This window comes from Apodemus sylvaticus, chromosome 23 (assembly GCF_947179515.1).
Source record: "Apodemus sylvaticus chromosome 23, mApoSyl1.1, whole genome shotgun sequence".
NCBI classification, from domain to species: domain Eukaryota; kingdom Metazoa; phylum Chordata; class Mammalia; order Rodentia; family Muridae; genus Apodemus; species Apodemus sylvaticus.
In genome coordinates this window covers 14201100-14218086 of record NC_067494.1, presented here as the reverse complement: position 1 = coordinate 14218086, position 16987 = coordinate 14201100, and the positions used below count along the sequence as shown (strand labels likewise).

Here is a 16987-nt window from a genome sequence, read left to right as displayed (position 1 = left end):
TCCTTGGTATTTTAATTAGTTGGCCTGGTTTGGGGTGTTGGTCTTCAATTTTTATGTTATTTTGTAAATATTTTCTCAATCATTTCTTTCTTCTATTCATGTTCATTCTGATACTCTAGTTCTCTTCTCAGTTTTATCAGATAGCATCCAGTACATTACTGAGCTGTGGTCTGTCTATTTTACTAGATTGTGAGCTAGCCGTGGTTTAGGGATCAAGACTGGGTTCCTCTGCCTGTGTCATCGTGGGTCTAGGTTAAAGCTTCTTGTTTCAGTGGTTTTCACTTTGTCTTTTGTTTTTACTTTGGATCCCACTGATTTTGTTACTCTCATCCCTCATGTCTCTGTAAGTTTCTTTATATCTCCTTTCCTTTCTCCCCAGGCCTCACTGCCTTTGGCAGTAGCACTGCTACCAACTATGTACTCCGATAGTGACTCGGAGTCATCAGAGTCCAACACTGTGGTCACCATGTTCGAGGAGGAGGTGTTCACCAGGCAGTACACGGTGTTGAAGACCTTGGGCCAGGGTGGCACTTCCGATGTGAGGCTGTGCTCCCACCGCCTTACAGGTGCCCCAGTTGCTGTCAAGGCTCTTTTGAGGGAGAGGTGGTCGGACCCAACGGTGCCCGAAGCGGACATTATGAAAATGCTCAGTCACCCAAACATCGTCTCGCTTGTGCAAATAATTGAGACAGAACACACAACTTACTTAATTATGGAAGTTGCCAGAGGAGAAGAGCTACTTAAACGAGTCCGGGACGCTGGATGCCTGAAAGAAGATGAAGCTAGGAGCATATTTGTTCAGCTGCTCAGTGCCATAGGCTACTGTCACGGTAAAGGTGTGGTGCACAGGGACATAAAGCCTGACAATATCATAGTGGGTGAGGATGGAAAGGCTACACTTATTGATTTCAGCCTCGGAGACACATTCCTACCTGGACAAAAACTGGAAAGGCTGTGTGGAGCCTTCCAGTTCATTGCTCCAGAGATCTTCCGAGGCCTACCCTACGATGGCACAAAAGTAGATATGTGGGCCTTGGGGGTCATTTTATATTATATGACCACCGGATTCCTGCCATTTGGAGGAGGAACCCTGTCGGAACTGAGCAACAAGGTGATGAATGGAAAATACCGTACACCGGATCATCTCTCCGACGATATTAGGAGCATGATTAGCCTCCTGCTAACTGTCAACCCAAGGCAGAGGCCAAATGCACAAGAACTTGTACGCCATCCATGGCTCCAGCAAGGGGGAAAGACTTTGACATTCCATTACAACAGTGACACCAGATTCCCAGACCCTGATATAATGGGGGCCATGGAAAGCATTGGCTTTCATTCCCAAGACATAAGAGAAGCTTTAAAACACAAGGAGTTTGACGAAACTAGGGCAACATACCACCTATTGAAAACCCTAGCAAATCAGGATGATGGCACTTATGTGCAAAGAGATGTCACTAACCCAGGAGTGACACCTTTCCCTTCACCAACAGACCCTAACACTTACCCTCTGCCTCCCAGGAGAAGGGCCAGTGAACCTTCCCTGAAAATACTAGTGTTATCTACTGGACAACGTCCTGGGGAGACAAATGCCCCTGTTGCGCCCAAGAAGACACCCCCTATGGGCAGTCGTCAGCAAAGAAGAATGACTGCCCCTTGCATCTGCATCGCTACTTACACTGTCGTGGAAGTAATCGAAACCCTTGATAACACCTTCTCCTCTAGCTCCCAGTTCGAAAAGGCCCCAAGTGAGCCAGAAAGAAGGAGACCGTTCACTCCAAGACCCCCGCAGCCTCAGGGATGGGCCAAATGGAAGAAACGAATTTCGAATTGCATCAGGACTCTATGCTGCTGCTGCATGTCACCTGACACGACAAGCCGGAGGAAGGTGTGCCCCCAAAAGAGAGAGGACACCCCGAAGATGACAAGAAGTACAAGGCATCTTTCAGGTACATTTTTATATTTGCTAAATCTATTTTTTTACTAATATTTGCATATAGACAGTTCATGATTAGGTTCTTGAAGTACAGTGACTTAAATCTAGTTCTATCTAGATAGTGTGGGATGTGGACCCTCCTACAATTAAACACAAGTACAATACTTTCTTATTCCAGAAGTGTAGAACCAGAAAACCATCAAATCAAATCAAAACCAAAATCCACTAGTGTAACTCAGTTCCTGTGGCTCAGCTCAGTGTCCCAAGCACAGGACTCTGGATCTTCTGAGATGCAAATTGTTTTGGGCCACACCCCCTCTGGGTTTCTTTTGTCCACAGCCCACACATCCTGTCTTCTCCTGTCAGATGGAATCGGTCCACACCTATCATTGATATGGTTGGTTATCACTGAGTCTTGGCATCTCCAGTGTGTTCAGGGCTGCACTGTAATGAGGCTACACCTTCAACAATGGACTCTTCTGGCCTCTCACAGCACCAAACTGGGGCTGTTTTCTACCTCCCCTTTGACCCCTCAGCTTTCAGGCTGCCCAAACCAATACCACCCGGGAAATTCTTACACATGATCTTGTTTGACTTCCAGCATGAGAAGCAGACTTTGCCACCATTCAGACTTCTCTTGAGATATACCAAGGGATTGCTTTTGAGAAGATTTTAGCTCTGTGATGTCTCTGTCTTCTTAATCATGTCAAGTGTCTCAGCCAAAGATGAGTTGCAGCAATTGTCCTGGCTCATCGAAGTTTCCCTTTAATGTCCTGCTCTCTTGTTAATCAAAGCTGGTTCTTTGCCCCATGTCCCCCACTGATCAGTACCCAGAGATTACCAAACAAATACACTGCAAACTACAGTGGTGATCCTATGTAAAGTTCCTGGGCACTCGACTTCAATCATTAATAAAATGGCCCACAAACTTGCCCACAGGTAATCTGACGAAGGAAATTTTTTCAGCAGTTTTCCTGTTCCAGGTGATAGTAGCTCATGTCATTCTAACAAAAATCTAACCAGCACACCTCTGAAATGTAGTTCCCCCTAAACTTCAGAACAAAGCATATTTGTTTACAAGACCCTTTTTGAGATTTTAAGAGTCAAAATTAAATGGGCTGGTCCTTTAATTCCTAGAACAGGGAGAAAATAAGAGCAAAGTAACCCAAGAATAAGATTATCCTCTGAATCTAACCAGGAGGTCCATTTCCATCTACCACAGTTTTGACTACTGTTTTTCCCGTGATATAAAAACGGTATAGTGGGAATGGGGAGCCAGAATTTCCCTCAGTGAAGCTCATTCAGGTAAAGGTGAATTGGATGCCAATGTGGCTGCCTGAAAGGTTGTTCCCACATGACTTAGCTTCATGTTGTGTGCCTCCTGATTTGATGTTGTTACACCCCACATACTTTTGCCACGCCTCTCACGTTCTCCTTGGGTTTTACAGCTTTGTCCTGATTGGCCTCTCCTCACCCCAGCACATGCAAGAAGCCACACCCATCAGCAGATAGGTCTACATTTTCTCAGTCTTCCTCTCAATGGCTCTTGCTTCTCTGGCTGATGACCCAAGGTACCTGACATAAGAGGAGAATGGAGACTTCGGAGCCAGACCCATAAGCCTGCCTGCCAAAGAAAGGAGGGAGGCTGCTGCTGCTGTCAAGACCTTCTGGAAGTGGACCACCCCAGACCTGATGCTCCAGCTCAGGCTGCGAATAGTGATAGTAATATCAAATAAAGAGAATTTGCTTATTCTCAATGATTTTCAAAGGTTGTTAGGATATATTAATTGGTTTTATCTTATAGTAACCTCATCTTAAGTTTGACACAGGAGGACTTAAAACTCTGTTTTCCATGTAGATAAAAATTAACTGGCAAAGGGCAAATAACTTTACAGATAGTAGAGAAGGCTACTGTAATCAGCTGTTTATGATATGTGTTCACTGCCATTCCTTGCAAAGGGAACATTAATGTAGAATCACCCTTTCTCATCTCCACGAAAAGTTTTAACATTTTCCAATAAATATACTGGTGTGTTAATAACGTGTTCTAAGACAAAATCATAAAAGTATGCTAAAATGAATGTTTTAAGGACCTGATGAAATATTTGTTCCTTGTTTCAAACCGCAATCAAATTGGTTATTGCAGAAGACTGATAGTTCAGAGGCCATATCCAGCACATGGTACCATCCCAGAAGCAGACCACACCCAACATTTTCCTCTGCAGCCAGCCACATGGTATCTAGTGAATCATGTCAAATGAACTGGGCCTAGAAAGCCCCCATATACTTAGAGCTATAAATGAAGTAGGAAGTCATGGTTTCTTTGGAAAGTCAGTTGTGGTAGATGGTGTTTTGCTGGAACAGACATGGAAGGAGTGTTGTCTGAAGCAGACACAGGTGAAAGGAAGCTTTGCTAAATCAAGCATATGAAAAGATGCATGAGAGAGGATTCTTCTCTAAACACATCCATGTATTGATTCCCCTTACATTGCCTAGCTGAGCTCCATTTGTCATGACTCCATAGAGAGAAATGCACCAAAATCCTTCTGGTGGTGTTCAGGTGGCTTCTTGCCACTTCCTCAGACTGGGGCCAATTGGCAGAGTGATGTCAGCTGATACAGACTTACAGGGAGTGTTGCTAAGACAGACTCAATGTGCTGAGGCAAGGCCCCTGGAGGACACATGATGTTCTGAGGGAATATAAATAGGACTGAATGGACAATGGCAGGGCTTTTACAGTGCTTTTTGGTCTCGAGACTTCCATGATTGTCCCTTCAGTGAGAGAGGTGTGGCAGAGAGCGTCTGCTGGCATTCCTGTCAGTCTTGGTCACTCCTGCTGGCTCCAACCCTGAGTTACCAGTTTTAAACTAACTTTTTGTTACCAACATTATACCTTTTAAATCATGCCCAATAACTTATAAGCCAATACTTTATAGTCAAGACATGCAAAAACCTATACCTTTAAGACCAATTAGACATAAAAATAAAGTGACGACAGGAATCCTATAAAATTAAACCAATTTTTTTCTAGCTATAATTTCAAGAGAAAAAAGTACTTTGAACCCATAATCACAATTGTAGAGATTTCTCTAGAAAAAATAACCATCAACCCATTTGCCCTAGAATTTGAGATGCTGCTGGCTCTTTTAAAAGCAGCTTTTTACTCCAAGTTTAATGTGAGGCACTTTAAATCAACCCCTGCCGTGTAAACTGAGACTGAACGGGTCACCAGCAGATGAAGTTTTACCATTTTTTTAAAACATAAAACATTCAAAGAACGAAAGAGAGACAGACACAAATTGGCAAATTGGTGCACCAAAGCCAGACAATGCACAGAGCAGAAAGCACATTTGTATAAATATGTAACTGCTTGTACTTACAAGGATCCCGTTACCTTCAGGGGAGTTGTAGCTCCACTCAGGGTGGCAGAGAGGGAATCCATAAGAGCTTGGTTGCCATTCTTGCTGTGAGGCATATGTATGCTCTGAGGGGAAATGTCACTGCAGGGGCCAGAGGTGGGGACAACTTGTCAACTCCAGTCCCCCATAGCTGGTCCAGAACCAGCCTTAGAAGATGGGGCTGAAGGGGCGGGTGGTGTCCTCTGTGAATTCAAAGAAAGAGGGTAGGGAGAAGGGTCTAAAAGGAGGAGATCGGCATCAGGATCTGATAAGATTGTAACTTGGGGGTCTCCTGGAGAGCATAAGTCCCCAACAGCAGAGGTCCTGTGGAGGATAAGAAGCAATGGGCCCAGGAGGGCAGAAAGGTGGCTAAGTCCTCCCAGACAATGATATGTGGGACTTGGTCTGAGTGACTTGCAGACCCAGTCCTAAAGATTTGTCAGAGTCAGAGTAGAAGCAGCCTGTCCCATGGATTCAAACAGTCATCAGTCCAAGTCCAAAAACAAAACAGAGGACACTAAGACAGTAAGAAACAACCGCCCAGGAACCACCACAAAAGAAAAACAGACTCAGATGGCTGAGGGCAGAATCCCCCTTTGCCCAGATGGAGATGAACCCTATCACATTCTTTCTCCCAGTGGGAAACCAGAGCATCCTCCCAGTCCCCCAAAGTCCCCACAGCATTCCAGCACCTCTGCCTGCCATTCTGGCAACTACAAAAACAGACTCAGATGGCCAAAGGCAGAATGCCCCTTTGCCCACATGGAGAAGAACCCTATTGGATTCTTTCTCCCAGCGGGAGACCCGAGGGTCCTCCCAGTCCCCCAATATTGCCACAGCATTCTGGCAAGTCTGACGGCCATTCTGGCAACTACATATCAAAACCAAAACTACAGACCAAATGTGGCCTTTAGGAGAAAAAAAGAAAGAGGCACACAACACAAACACACAGACAAAAATGACAGACACGTATCCCACATTACCTTGCTTGAGTAAACCTCCCCATACACTGCGTCTGGGGCTTGAGGAGGGAAACTTCCCGGGCAATGAATCATATGTAAGAGTCTGTCGGAAGACACCGCCACACTCAATAAGGCCACAGAAACCAGAATCACTACAATCTGCAAGAGGTTTATTGTTCCAGTGTACACGGGGCTCCCTCAGCACACAGGGAGGAGATCCTGAGCTCACTAAGACTACCCTTTTTATGAACATTTTGGCTGGGAGTTCAGGGGTCCCCTAAGTTGGACAACTGTGACTGGTTACCCTAAGCAACATTTAAAATTATTGGTCACCTCGAGAAGGGAGGTTGTCTCTGCAATTTGGCCCTGTCCTGCCCACCTTGAAGCAGTTGTGGTGTTTCCTGGCTTTGTCTTTTTGTTGATTCACTTCCCTCTCTGGCCTCAACCTAGGCAGGCTGCTTCTGTATAGGCCTTATCCTCCCCCAGGCAGTCCTGGGCAGAATGCAAAGTTTCAGTCCAGCTTTGAGCCCCCATTCTGGGTTGTGGGGAGCTGGCCTGCTGTTTCTGACAGGGTTCTCACAAGGTGTCACCTGACCAAGCCCGCTCACTCAGTCAACAGGTTCTCCAGTGCAGGAGTGAGGATTGAAAAGAAAGAGACAATTAGACAAAACTGCAGTATGACCTCAGTCAATTCTGAGACTGAAGGCAGGTTTAATAATTCTCAATCCATTTTTGTACCAATTTAATTACATGCAGGAATTAAGATCAATAGTAGTACAATGAAGAACAAGCAAGACAGTAAACACAAAATTGTCAAGGCAATAAGCAAAGTTCTGTGACACTTGTTTCCCTTTGTCAGAATGACCAAAACACCTGAGCCTGCTTCCTTGTCCAAGCCCAGAATCTTGCCTGAAGCTTGCTTCTCTTGTTCCACTCTAAGTTAAACATTCCTGACATAACCTACGTCCCTCTAATGCCCAAATGTCAGATTCCTGCCTGAAGCCCATGTCCTTGGTCAATGTCAAGTTCCTTCCAGGCAGCACAGCACCCCAAGAAGGCTCTGCACATAGGTTAAAGCTTCTTGTCTCAGTGGTTTTCACTTTGTCCTTTCTTTTTACTTTGGATCCCAGTGATTTGTTACTCTCATCCCTCATGTCTCAGTAAGTTTCTTTGTATCTCCTTTCCTTTTTCCCCAGGCATCAATGCCTTGGGCAGTTGCATTGCTACCAACCATGTATTCAGACAATGAGTCAAAGTTATCAGAGCCTGACACTGTGGTGTCTCTGAAGATAGAAAGCCTAGGAAAGAATTCAGGAGTCATAGATGCCAGCATCAGCAACACAATACAAGAGATAGAAGAAAGAATCTCAGATGCTGAAGATTCCATAGAAAACATTGGCTCAACAGTCAAAGAAAATGCAAAATGCAAAATGTTTTTAACACAAAATATCCAGGAAATCCAGGACACAATGAGAGACCAAATCCAATGATTATAGGTATAGAAGAAAGCGAGGATTTACATCTCAAAGGGCCAGTAAATATCTTCAACAAAATTATAGAAGAAAACTTCCCTAACCTAGAGAAAGAGATGCCCATGAACATACAAGAAGCTTACAGAACTCCAGATTGGACCAGAGCAGAAATTCCCTCTGTCACATAATAATCAAAACACCAAATGCACTAAACAAAAAAGAATATTAAAAGCAGTGAGAGAAAAGGTCAAGTCACATATAAAGGCAGACCGATCAGAATTACACCAGACTTTTCACCAGAGACTATGAAAGCCAGAAGAGCCTGGACAGAGGTCATACAGACCTAAGAGAACATAAATGTCAGCCCAGACTACTATCCCCAGCAAAATTTTCAATTACCATACATGGAGAAAACAAGACATTCCAGGACATAAGCAAATTTACACAGTATCTTTCCACAAATCCAGTTCTTCAAAGGATAATTGTTGAAAAACACTAATACAAGGCAGCAAACCACACCATAGAAAAATCAATAAGGTAATGTTTCAACAAACCCAATAGAAGATAGCTATACAACCAGAATTTCACCTTTAACTAAGAAGATAACAGTAAGCAACAATCACTTTTCCTTAATATCTCTTAATAACAACAGTCTCAATTCCCCTATAAAAAGACAGACTAACAGACTGGATACATAAACAGGACCCAATGTTTTGCTGCATGCAAGAAACCCACTTCAGTGACAAAGACAGTCACTATTTAAGAGTCAAAGGTTGGGAAAAATATTTTCTAAGCAAATGTTCTCAAGAAACAAGCTGGAGTGACCATTCTTATATCAAATAAAATGGGCATTCAACCAAAAGTTGTTAAGAAAGATAAGGGGGGATAAGGGGAGACACTTCCTAACTTGTCAAAGGAAAAGTCTACCAAGATGAACTCTCAATTCTGAACATCTATGCTCTGAATGCAAGGGCATTCACACTCATAAATGAAACTTTACTAAAGCTCAAAGCACACATTGCACCCCACACAATAATAGTGGGAGACTTTAACACCCTACTGTCAAAAACGGACAAATCATGGAATCGCAAAATAAACAGAGATACAGTGAAACTAACTGAAGTTATGGACCGAATGGATATAACTGATATTTATAAAACATTCCACCCTAAAGCAAAAGAATATAACTTCTTCTCATCACCTCATGGTACCTTCTCCAAAACTGACCATATCAGGCCTTAACAGATAGAGAAATAGTGAAATTATTTCATGTATCTTATCAGATCACCATGCTCTAAGGCTGGTCTTAAGCTCAAACATAAGCAATGGAAAACATACATTACACATGGACTTTGAATAAGACTCTTCTCAGCGATACCTTGGTCAAGGAAGAAACAAAGAAAGAAATTAAAGACTTCTTAGAATTTAATGAAAATGAAGGCACATCATACCAAAATTTATGGAACACAATGAAAGCAGTGCTAAGAGGAAAACTCATAGCTCTGAGTGCCTCCAAAAAGAGAATGTTACAAAATAAGCACGTTACAATTCACCCAGCACTGGAAGCTCAAGAAGGAGGAGGACTTAAGTGAGGGTGCTTTGGTTCCTCTGAGAAAGGGAACAAAATGCTCACAGAAGCAATAAGGGAGACAGAGGCTGAAGTAAGGGCCACCTAGAGACTGAGCTACCTAGGCATTCATCCTATAAAGTCACCAAACCCCAATACGACAACAAGAAGCATATACCAAAAGGAGCATGCCATGGATGTCTCTGGAGGGGCCCTGACAGAGCCTTTCAAATACAGAGGCAGAGGCTAGCAACCAACTATTGGACTGAGCGTGGGGTCCCCAATGGAGGAACTGGAGGGTGGTCCTAAGGAGCTGAAGGGGTTTACAGCCCCATGGGAAGAATATTGATTTCGGCCACCCAGATGCACCAAGACTCCCAGGGACTGAACCATCAACCAAGGGATACACGTGGTTCCACCCGAAAATGTGGCAGAGGAAGGCCTTGTTGGGCATCAGTAGGAGGAGTGATCCTTGGTCAGGTAAAGGCTCAATAGATGCCCCAACAAAGGCAAACCAAGGGGGATAGGTGGGAGTGTGTCGGGCAGAGGGGCATATATGTGGAGGCAGGGGCTGGCAGGAGGGGTTTTGGGTCTTTTGGGAAAAGGGAAATCGGGAGAAGTCTTCTCATTGGCAATACAAATGAAAGCGATATTCATTTTTTTTTTTAAAAAACGGGGGAAAAAATCTAATCAAGTGCTCTACCACTGAGCATATCCAAGAATTACTCTATTAAGAAAAGCATAGCCTATTCCCCAAAAGAGAAGTGATTAAATACATTGGTTTTCTGAAAGAGTTGGAGGGAAAGGACTTATATAACTTTAGGTGTTAGATGAAATTTGTATTTAGGTTGAGGGTATAATGCAGAAACATTGCAAGGACTCTCTGGATTCCACCCATAACAGATTATAAGACCCTGAAAAGACCCTGGGGACCACATCTGGCCTGGGTGCTTATTGACCACCTCCCTAAGCCTTTCTCCTCTGCATTTGTACCCCGCCCTCCACCTGTTACAAATAACTCAATCTCACCAAGTTTCTCCTGTAACTACTGCCCATGCAAGTTGACTTTAAAAGTAGTCACATTCGCACAGACCTGCCTCTGGCTATACTTGATTTTCAGGAATGAGCATTTTTCTCCCATTCACTATGCAGTGAACAATCTAAAACCATAAATTAACAACTATAGGCATTTCAATTGACTTGTTCCTCTACATGGTTCAAACTCCAAGGTTATTCACTTCATTTTCTTAAAAGTAAGCAGCAAAGAAGAAAACTGTTAAAGAAACCGCGTTTGATATTAGAGTAAGGAGAACTCCATCCAGTTCCACTCTTCTTGCTCTTAAAGAAGGAACATGTTCAAGCCTGTCTGCTTTCCTTGAAACTCGGGGAATAAAACTACTTCATGGGATTCTTGGCTTTAATGGAGTTAGTACACGTCAACTCCTTACTTAGTATCTGACTCAAATGAAGCAATCACTAACTTCCTAGTATCAATATTATATATCATACCAGGTACTCTAGTTTCACTTCAGTGGCTGTGATAAAATACCCTGGCAACAAGCAGCTTGGTTGTGGGATTTATTTCAGCACACAATTCAAAGTTAAGATCCATCACCATGGGGAAGTCAAGGTAGAAACTTTTAATGCAAGTTTCACCACATCCACAACAGAAAGATGACAGTAAACAATGTGTATATGCATACTTGCTTGTATCAACTGAAGTTCTCTGCTATTACACAGCGCTGAACACACTGCATAGGGAATGGTACTGCCCATAGTGGATTGTATCTACTACATCAATTATCTTAACACAGTCCCATACAGATATGCCCACAGATCAACCCAATGCAGACAATTCCTGATTTGAGACTCTCTTCCCAATTTGTCAAGTTGACAAAGCAAAGCCATGTCTGGAAACTACTTAGTATTTAAAATGGAATAGAAAAATATATATTTTGTTAGTGTCTCTGTCTCTCTCTGTGTGTCTCTCTGTCTCTCTGTCTCTGTCTCTGTCTCTGTCTCTCTATCTCTCTCTCTCTCTCTCTCTCTCTCTCTCTCTGTCTCTCTCTCTCTCTGTGTGTGTGTGTGTGTGTGTATGGTGGTAGTGATGGAAGTGGGATTTTGGGGTGATGCTAACTAGGTCATGAGGCTCTTTTTGTTTTTTGTTTTGTTTTATAGAAAACCCAGAAACACTTAGTCCATTCATCTCATAAGATTTCACGGTGATAAATGGTAACACCCTGTTTGTATTATGGTTAAGTTGAAGAAAATACCTATGTGATTCTGTTAATTCTCAGATCTTTGGAGGATACACTGAAGTTTATTTCACCTCGGATGGATGGTTTCTCACACTGAATAACTCTTGGAAGTTAGAACGTATGAGTACAAAGGGCAAACACCACAAAAATACTAAAAGAGGCTAAAGAAGTGCCCTAAGATGAGCTCTGGGTAACAGGTTTAATACAAGACGTGAAACTCTCCTCTCTGGTGCATGGTAAACTGCGATGTTTCCCATGCATTGGAGAGGAGAGTTCGAACCTAGTGAGTCTGAGGGCTATGACTCAGCCTTCCTGAGGACAGGAGGAGTCTGGTACTAAAGAAAGATCAGTCCTTCCAAGGGAATTCCGGATTGGCCACCAGAGAGGGCAGGGTCTGGCTGTCTCCCAGTCGCTAGCCTAAGAGAACAGGCTGTAGACACTGTCCCAAGCAATATGTGTTTAAGTTGAAAAATCCAGGTATATGTCTGCTTGAGCTAGCCCCTTTAATTCACTGAGCTATGAATGAGTCATATTTAAACAGAAATGCACACAAGTCCGAACACTGATATAAAAAGAATATATTGCTATCACACTGTCTTCTTACAGTTTTCAGGAATTACATATGAATCAGTAAGAGTCTAATTTGCGCAGGAAAGTCAAGAAACGTAACAGGTATCTTAGCAGGCAGATGTCAGAGAACTGATGGCTGAAAAAGAAGCCGAAGGTGGAAACTAGTATATACTGACTGCAATTCCCACACTTAGGGCTGGAGAAATATAGAAGGCAAAGGAAGTTCACTAAATGGAGATTCGGACCCATGAGAACTGGGTCCGGCCAAGGGGCAAACCCTTCGCATAGACGAAGACGCTGGAAACTAGGACCAAAGGCTGCTAGAACTAAGATGGGATGAGTCCAGGAATTACTAAGAGAACAGCAAGTAAGCAGCAAGCAGGTCCTGTCCCTCCCCCTCCAGTGCCCCCTAGCGGTGAGAACTAGAAGCGCAACCGAGAAGCAGGACTTGCTCTAACCCTCCTTCTAAAAGCCTTCATCCCCAACCCAAGACTTACTTCTCTTCCAGAAAGAAGAACACAGGAGTGTAAGGCACTCTAAAAATGGTTGCATCTCTAAAGGCCTCCACCACAAAAACGGGCCGTTTGTCTGTTTTCTTTTAGTTACTGAAACACCTTTCTTCTTAAGGTCTGTTGTTCCAATTTCACGGTTATTTCTCGTTATTTGTGCGTTTGCACCCGAAGTCTATGAAGGAAAGAGAGACCATGCCGGAAGTAAATGGTTAATTTGTTTATTTTCTCGTTGTGCTTAATATTTACAACTACCTAGAAAGGACGAGCCCTGAGATCTGCTTGCAGATCTTTGTCTCAGTGTCTCCAAGCGTTTCCTTTTTTCTCTCTTCATTGGGGGATGGCCCTGTCCGGTTTGGGAGATTTCTATTTTCTTTTGAGGTTGTCTCTGTTCTTCTTTAAATGCAAAGACACCTGACTTATGGGTGTGGGGAGGATGTCGCGACCAAGGTAAGGCAGCATGCCCAACAGTATGTTGAGAAATTGGTACCTTTTTCAGCCTTCCAGCTTCTTCTTCTTCCAGGATGAAACCTGACATTTCAAGCAGCTGAGAAGACTCTGCTGTGCTGGGCAGTCCTTATCCACGCTGACCTCCATCGCCCCTTGAAGCCTGTGGACTGGGAACTGAAACCCAGACACCTCCCTGGCGCGGACCCCTGCGGGCGAAGCCGGTTGAGCACAGTGGACTCTGGGCTCCAACCGTCCTGCGTCTCGCGCTTGGAGAGGAGCCCTGGAGAGCCCAAGTCGCATTCCTGAGATGTGACCTGAGCTGACAGCCCATACATGGTCTCGGGACACCCGTGCCTGGCCACCTGGTCCTGCAGCCACTGCTGCTGCTGCCTAGGCTGCTTCTGCTGTTGGCTGCCTGGGGACTTGCAAGTAGGAGAGTCGCTCTGTGGGGCACAGGGCCACCTGGCAGGAGCCTGAAAGGGTTCACACTGTGCTCCTGTTTGCCTGATCTGAGCTGGGGTGGGAGTACAGGGGTAGCCCTCCTGAGTGGCCCAAATCTCCACCCTGGAGACTGGTGATCATGGTGACAAGGGGGAGGCTCCCACTAAAACCTCTGCAGGTCCAAGATCAGAGTTTGGAAAAGCCAAATCAGCCCCAAAGGGGTAAGCCACATCCCTTTCTCCTGGCAATCCTGACAGGTACATATATGTGCTTCTGAGAAATCACAAAGCATAAAACACTGGAAGGATTTTTCTCTGTTGATTTAAAGTTTAAACCATAACTGCTGGAATTCAGAAAAGCCAGGCTGAGTCACAAAAAATAAAAAAGTATTTTCCTTTCTTTTCTTTTCTTTTCTTTTTCTTTCTGTTTTTCTGTCATATAAAATCATACTCTCGGCAACGTATCTCAAGATTTTAATTAAAGACAACAGCCACAAGGCTTCCCAAAATATCGATTGTAGTTTTATAAAATTGATTCAGACCCCTCCTGTGTCCTTTAGCCTGGAAAGAACTAGCGAATGGGGAAAGCAAGTTGCAGTGAGACTGCAGTCAGAGAAAACACGAAGCTCATTAAGTTCTCAGAGGCAAGAAACATGTACGCTGGCCTTAGAGCAGCTTCTGAGCAGTAGAGTCTTTAGATTATATTCTAATTCCTAAATTTATGCAAATGTATGATTATAGTTTAATAATCCAAGATAAGCCAATGTGAAGAGGCTTATTCAAATATCCCTGATGTGAATTTGGCTTTTTGTTTTTAAAGGACAGTTGAAGTTTATTATCAAAGGTTTAGAAAGAGATTTAAGTACAGTAATCAAGGGGGATGAGATAAACACACAACAAACACGCACATATACATACATATATACCTATATACATATATATAGATATAGATATGATTGAGAAAAGATCACCACCTACACATATACTGTGTGCAATAGAGCCACCATACTGAACTTGCTTGGTTTTAATCCAAGAAATAAAGCTTGCTCACTAACTGGACTAATGAAATGACATTACAAGGCAACAATACTCCTAGCTTAAAAGCCAACTTTGAAACACACACACACACACACACACACACACACACACCAGAGAGCTGTTGATCTATGAGACCCAGCATGTAGCATGGGACTGACCTCCACAGACACTCTCACAAATACTAGGAAAGCCAGTTAGAAGGTACATTAGGTGCTTGGATACCATTCCTACACTTAATCACTGAACCCATGGATAATCCTCACTTCTGCACGAATGTGGACTTTTAAGAATTGTATGACATTACCACTTAGGAGTAGATACTACTTTAACTTTGAGACTTTTCTGCACAAAATTCAAAGCTATACAAGATAGTGTTGATAGGATCAGGCTGTATTATCCCAGAACACCCAAAGAGAAATAACATCCCATGTAGCATCAACATTTGATACACATTTTGATGTTTCATTTAAGGTAAACAACTACAGGAATTTTGAATGTCCCTGCTGTTCCCTGAGGGGTGTGTAACACTGCCAGTGACTCTCCTCCCTCTCTGGGCAAAGGGTTTACCAGATTCATCCCTATGGCCTATTAACCTCGATCCTATAGATCATTCCTGCATCTTCACGTCTGTGTGTCATTTCTGTATCTCCACAAGGATGAGGAGCCATGATCAACATCACATAGACAGACATTTTAAATCTAAAGGAGTGGGAAACAATGAATTCCTCAGACAGTATGGCTCTGGTCAACCCCACAATGGCTTCCTGGCTTTTGGAATTTTCTAAATCCTGGAATTTTCTATGCCCTCATCTCTCTCTCTCCCTCTCCCTCTCCCTCTCCCTCTCCCTCTCCCTCTCCCTCTCCCTCTCCCTCTCCCTCCCTCCCTCTCTTTCTCTCTCTCTCTCTCTCTCTCTCTCTCTCTCTCTCTCTCTCTCTCTCTCTCTGCTCTGTCTCCTCCCCTCTCTCTTTCTTCCTGCAGTTTAAATTTAGCTATCATGATTTTGAGCCAATTTCTTCTTCTTCTTCTTCTTCTTCTTCTTCTTCTTCTTCTTCTTCTTCTTCTTCTTCTTCTTCTTCCTCCTCCTCCTCCTCCACCTCCTCCTCCTCCTCCTCCTCCTCCTCCCTCTCTCTCTCTCTACAGCCTTACTTTAATTACTCCCCTTCTTGTATTTTCCCAATTCCCAGAGCAAGGATCCAAATGTCCCAGGATCTATATTTGCAGTTCCCTCTGATAGAAGGGTGCTCCCTCATCTACCATGGCTAACCTCTGCTGAGTCAGCATTTCACCTCAATGTGTCTTCCCCTAAGTGGAAAGCCAGACTTCATAGTACTTAACTGGTCCCCCTATCCAACTGCTGCTTCTTTGAATTACCCCTGCAACATCAGGGGGTAATTAACAACCTGTCCCCTGTTAGAGCAAGTCTCACAGGAAACTCAACACCCAGACAGGCAAGATGCCCCACCCATTACTAAAAAAGTCCTTCCATAGACAGCTCCACACTTGCTCCTTGTTGTTCTCATCCATTCTGTGTTTATCTTGAGCTGAAAGGTCGACATGAGGCAGCTACCATACTTCAGCCTTTCTCAGCCTCCCTTCACAGTTTCTTGGGAGGCATCGTGCCACGCCCCCTTTCTCCATGTTATTTTCATGGTGTCTCCCAATGGTCTTGTAACCTCTTGGGCTGACTCCATGCAGAGCTTGATGAGGTGGTTACCTTATTAAATGTGAAACCTGGCCAGACTGTCCTTCCCTCAGCCATCATTTCTATGACCTACAAGGGCCCTCTTCTATCTAGTTTGTCTTCTGAAAGACAAATTCTGGCCAGATTCAGGATTTCACAATACTACATTTTCTCCACTCTAGCAGGGGTGACGTCCTGCTTGCCTCTTTGAGCTACAGAGGAAAAAAGTATGATTTTACTGTTCTCTCTAGAATCCCTGATATCTGTGATAGTGAGGTGTTAGTACAACCAAGGCATTCGCACAGAGTTCTTCCTGCTTTTCGAGGGAGGTTATCACATCCCATCTTGAGCCACCAAGATGGTGGCTCACCACTCTACCCACTACCTGATCCAATGCCAATTCTGCTTGTAGCTCAGAGGACTAGAATGCCTCCCTGTTGCCCAGACTTGCCCCAGTCCCACTTCCTTTCCTCATGGGAATGCCCTCCAGCTCCCTCTGCAGATGGAGAGTCAGTCTCCTCCCACACAACTAAACAACTAAAAGGTTCTGTCAGCAATGGGTACAATCAGCTTATTGGTTTACATGTTTTCACCAGTTCAATTTCCCCCTTCCCTACTTTCTAACTGTTCTCCCTACATCTGCCTCCTTGTTCTTCCTTCCAATTAACCTGTTAGTTCTTACAGAATTCTCTTAAATGAACAAGAAAA

General features: G+C 43.8%; 1 protein-coding gene across 2 annotated transcripts in view; it reads left to right on the top strand.

Moving 5' to 3' along the window:
• Nucleotides 1–385: 385 nt before the first annotated feature.
• LOC127673829 (sperm motility kinase Z-like) overlaps nt 386–16987 on the top strand; it is a 37989-nt gene continuing 21387 nt past the window's right edge. The window contains exons 1-2 of one of the 2 annotated variants that reach the window (XM_052169577.1): nt 386–1946; nt 3382–3731. In XM_052169577.1, coding sequence (XP_052025537.1) covers nt 416–1946; nt 3382–3392 — 1542 coding nt within the window. In that variant the 5' untranslated portion in view covers nt 386–415 and the 3' untranslated portion in view covers nt 3393–3731. Of the gene's footprint in view, nt 1947–3381; nt 3732–16987 lie in introns of those variants that run through there. The other variant, XM_052169578.1, reaches the window with a different exon arrangement.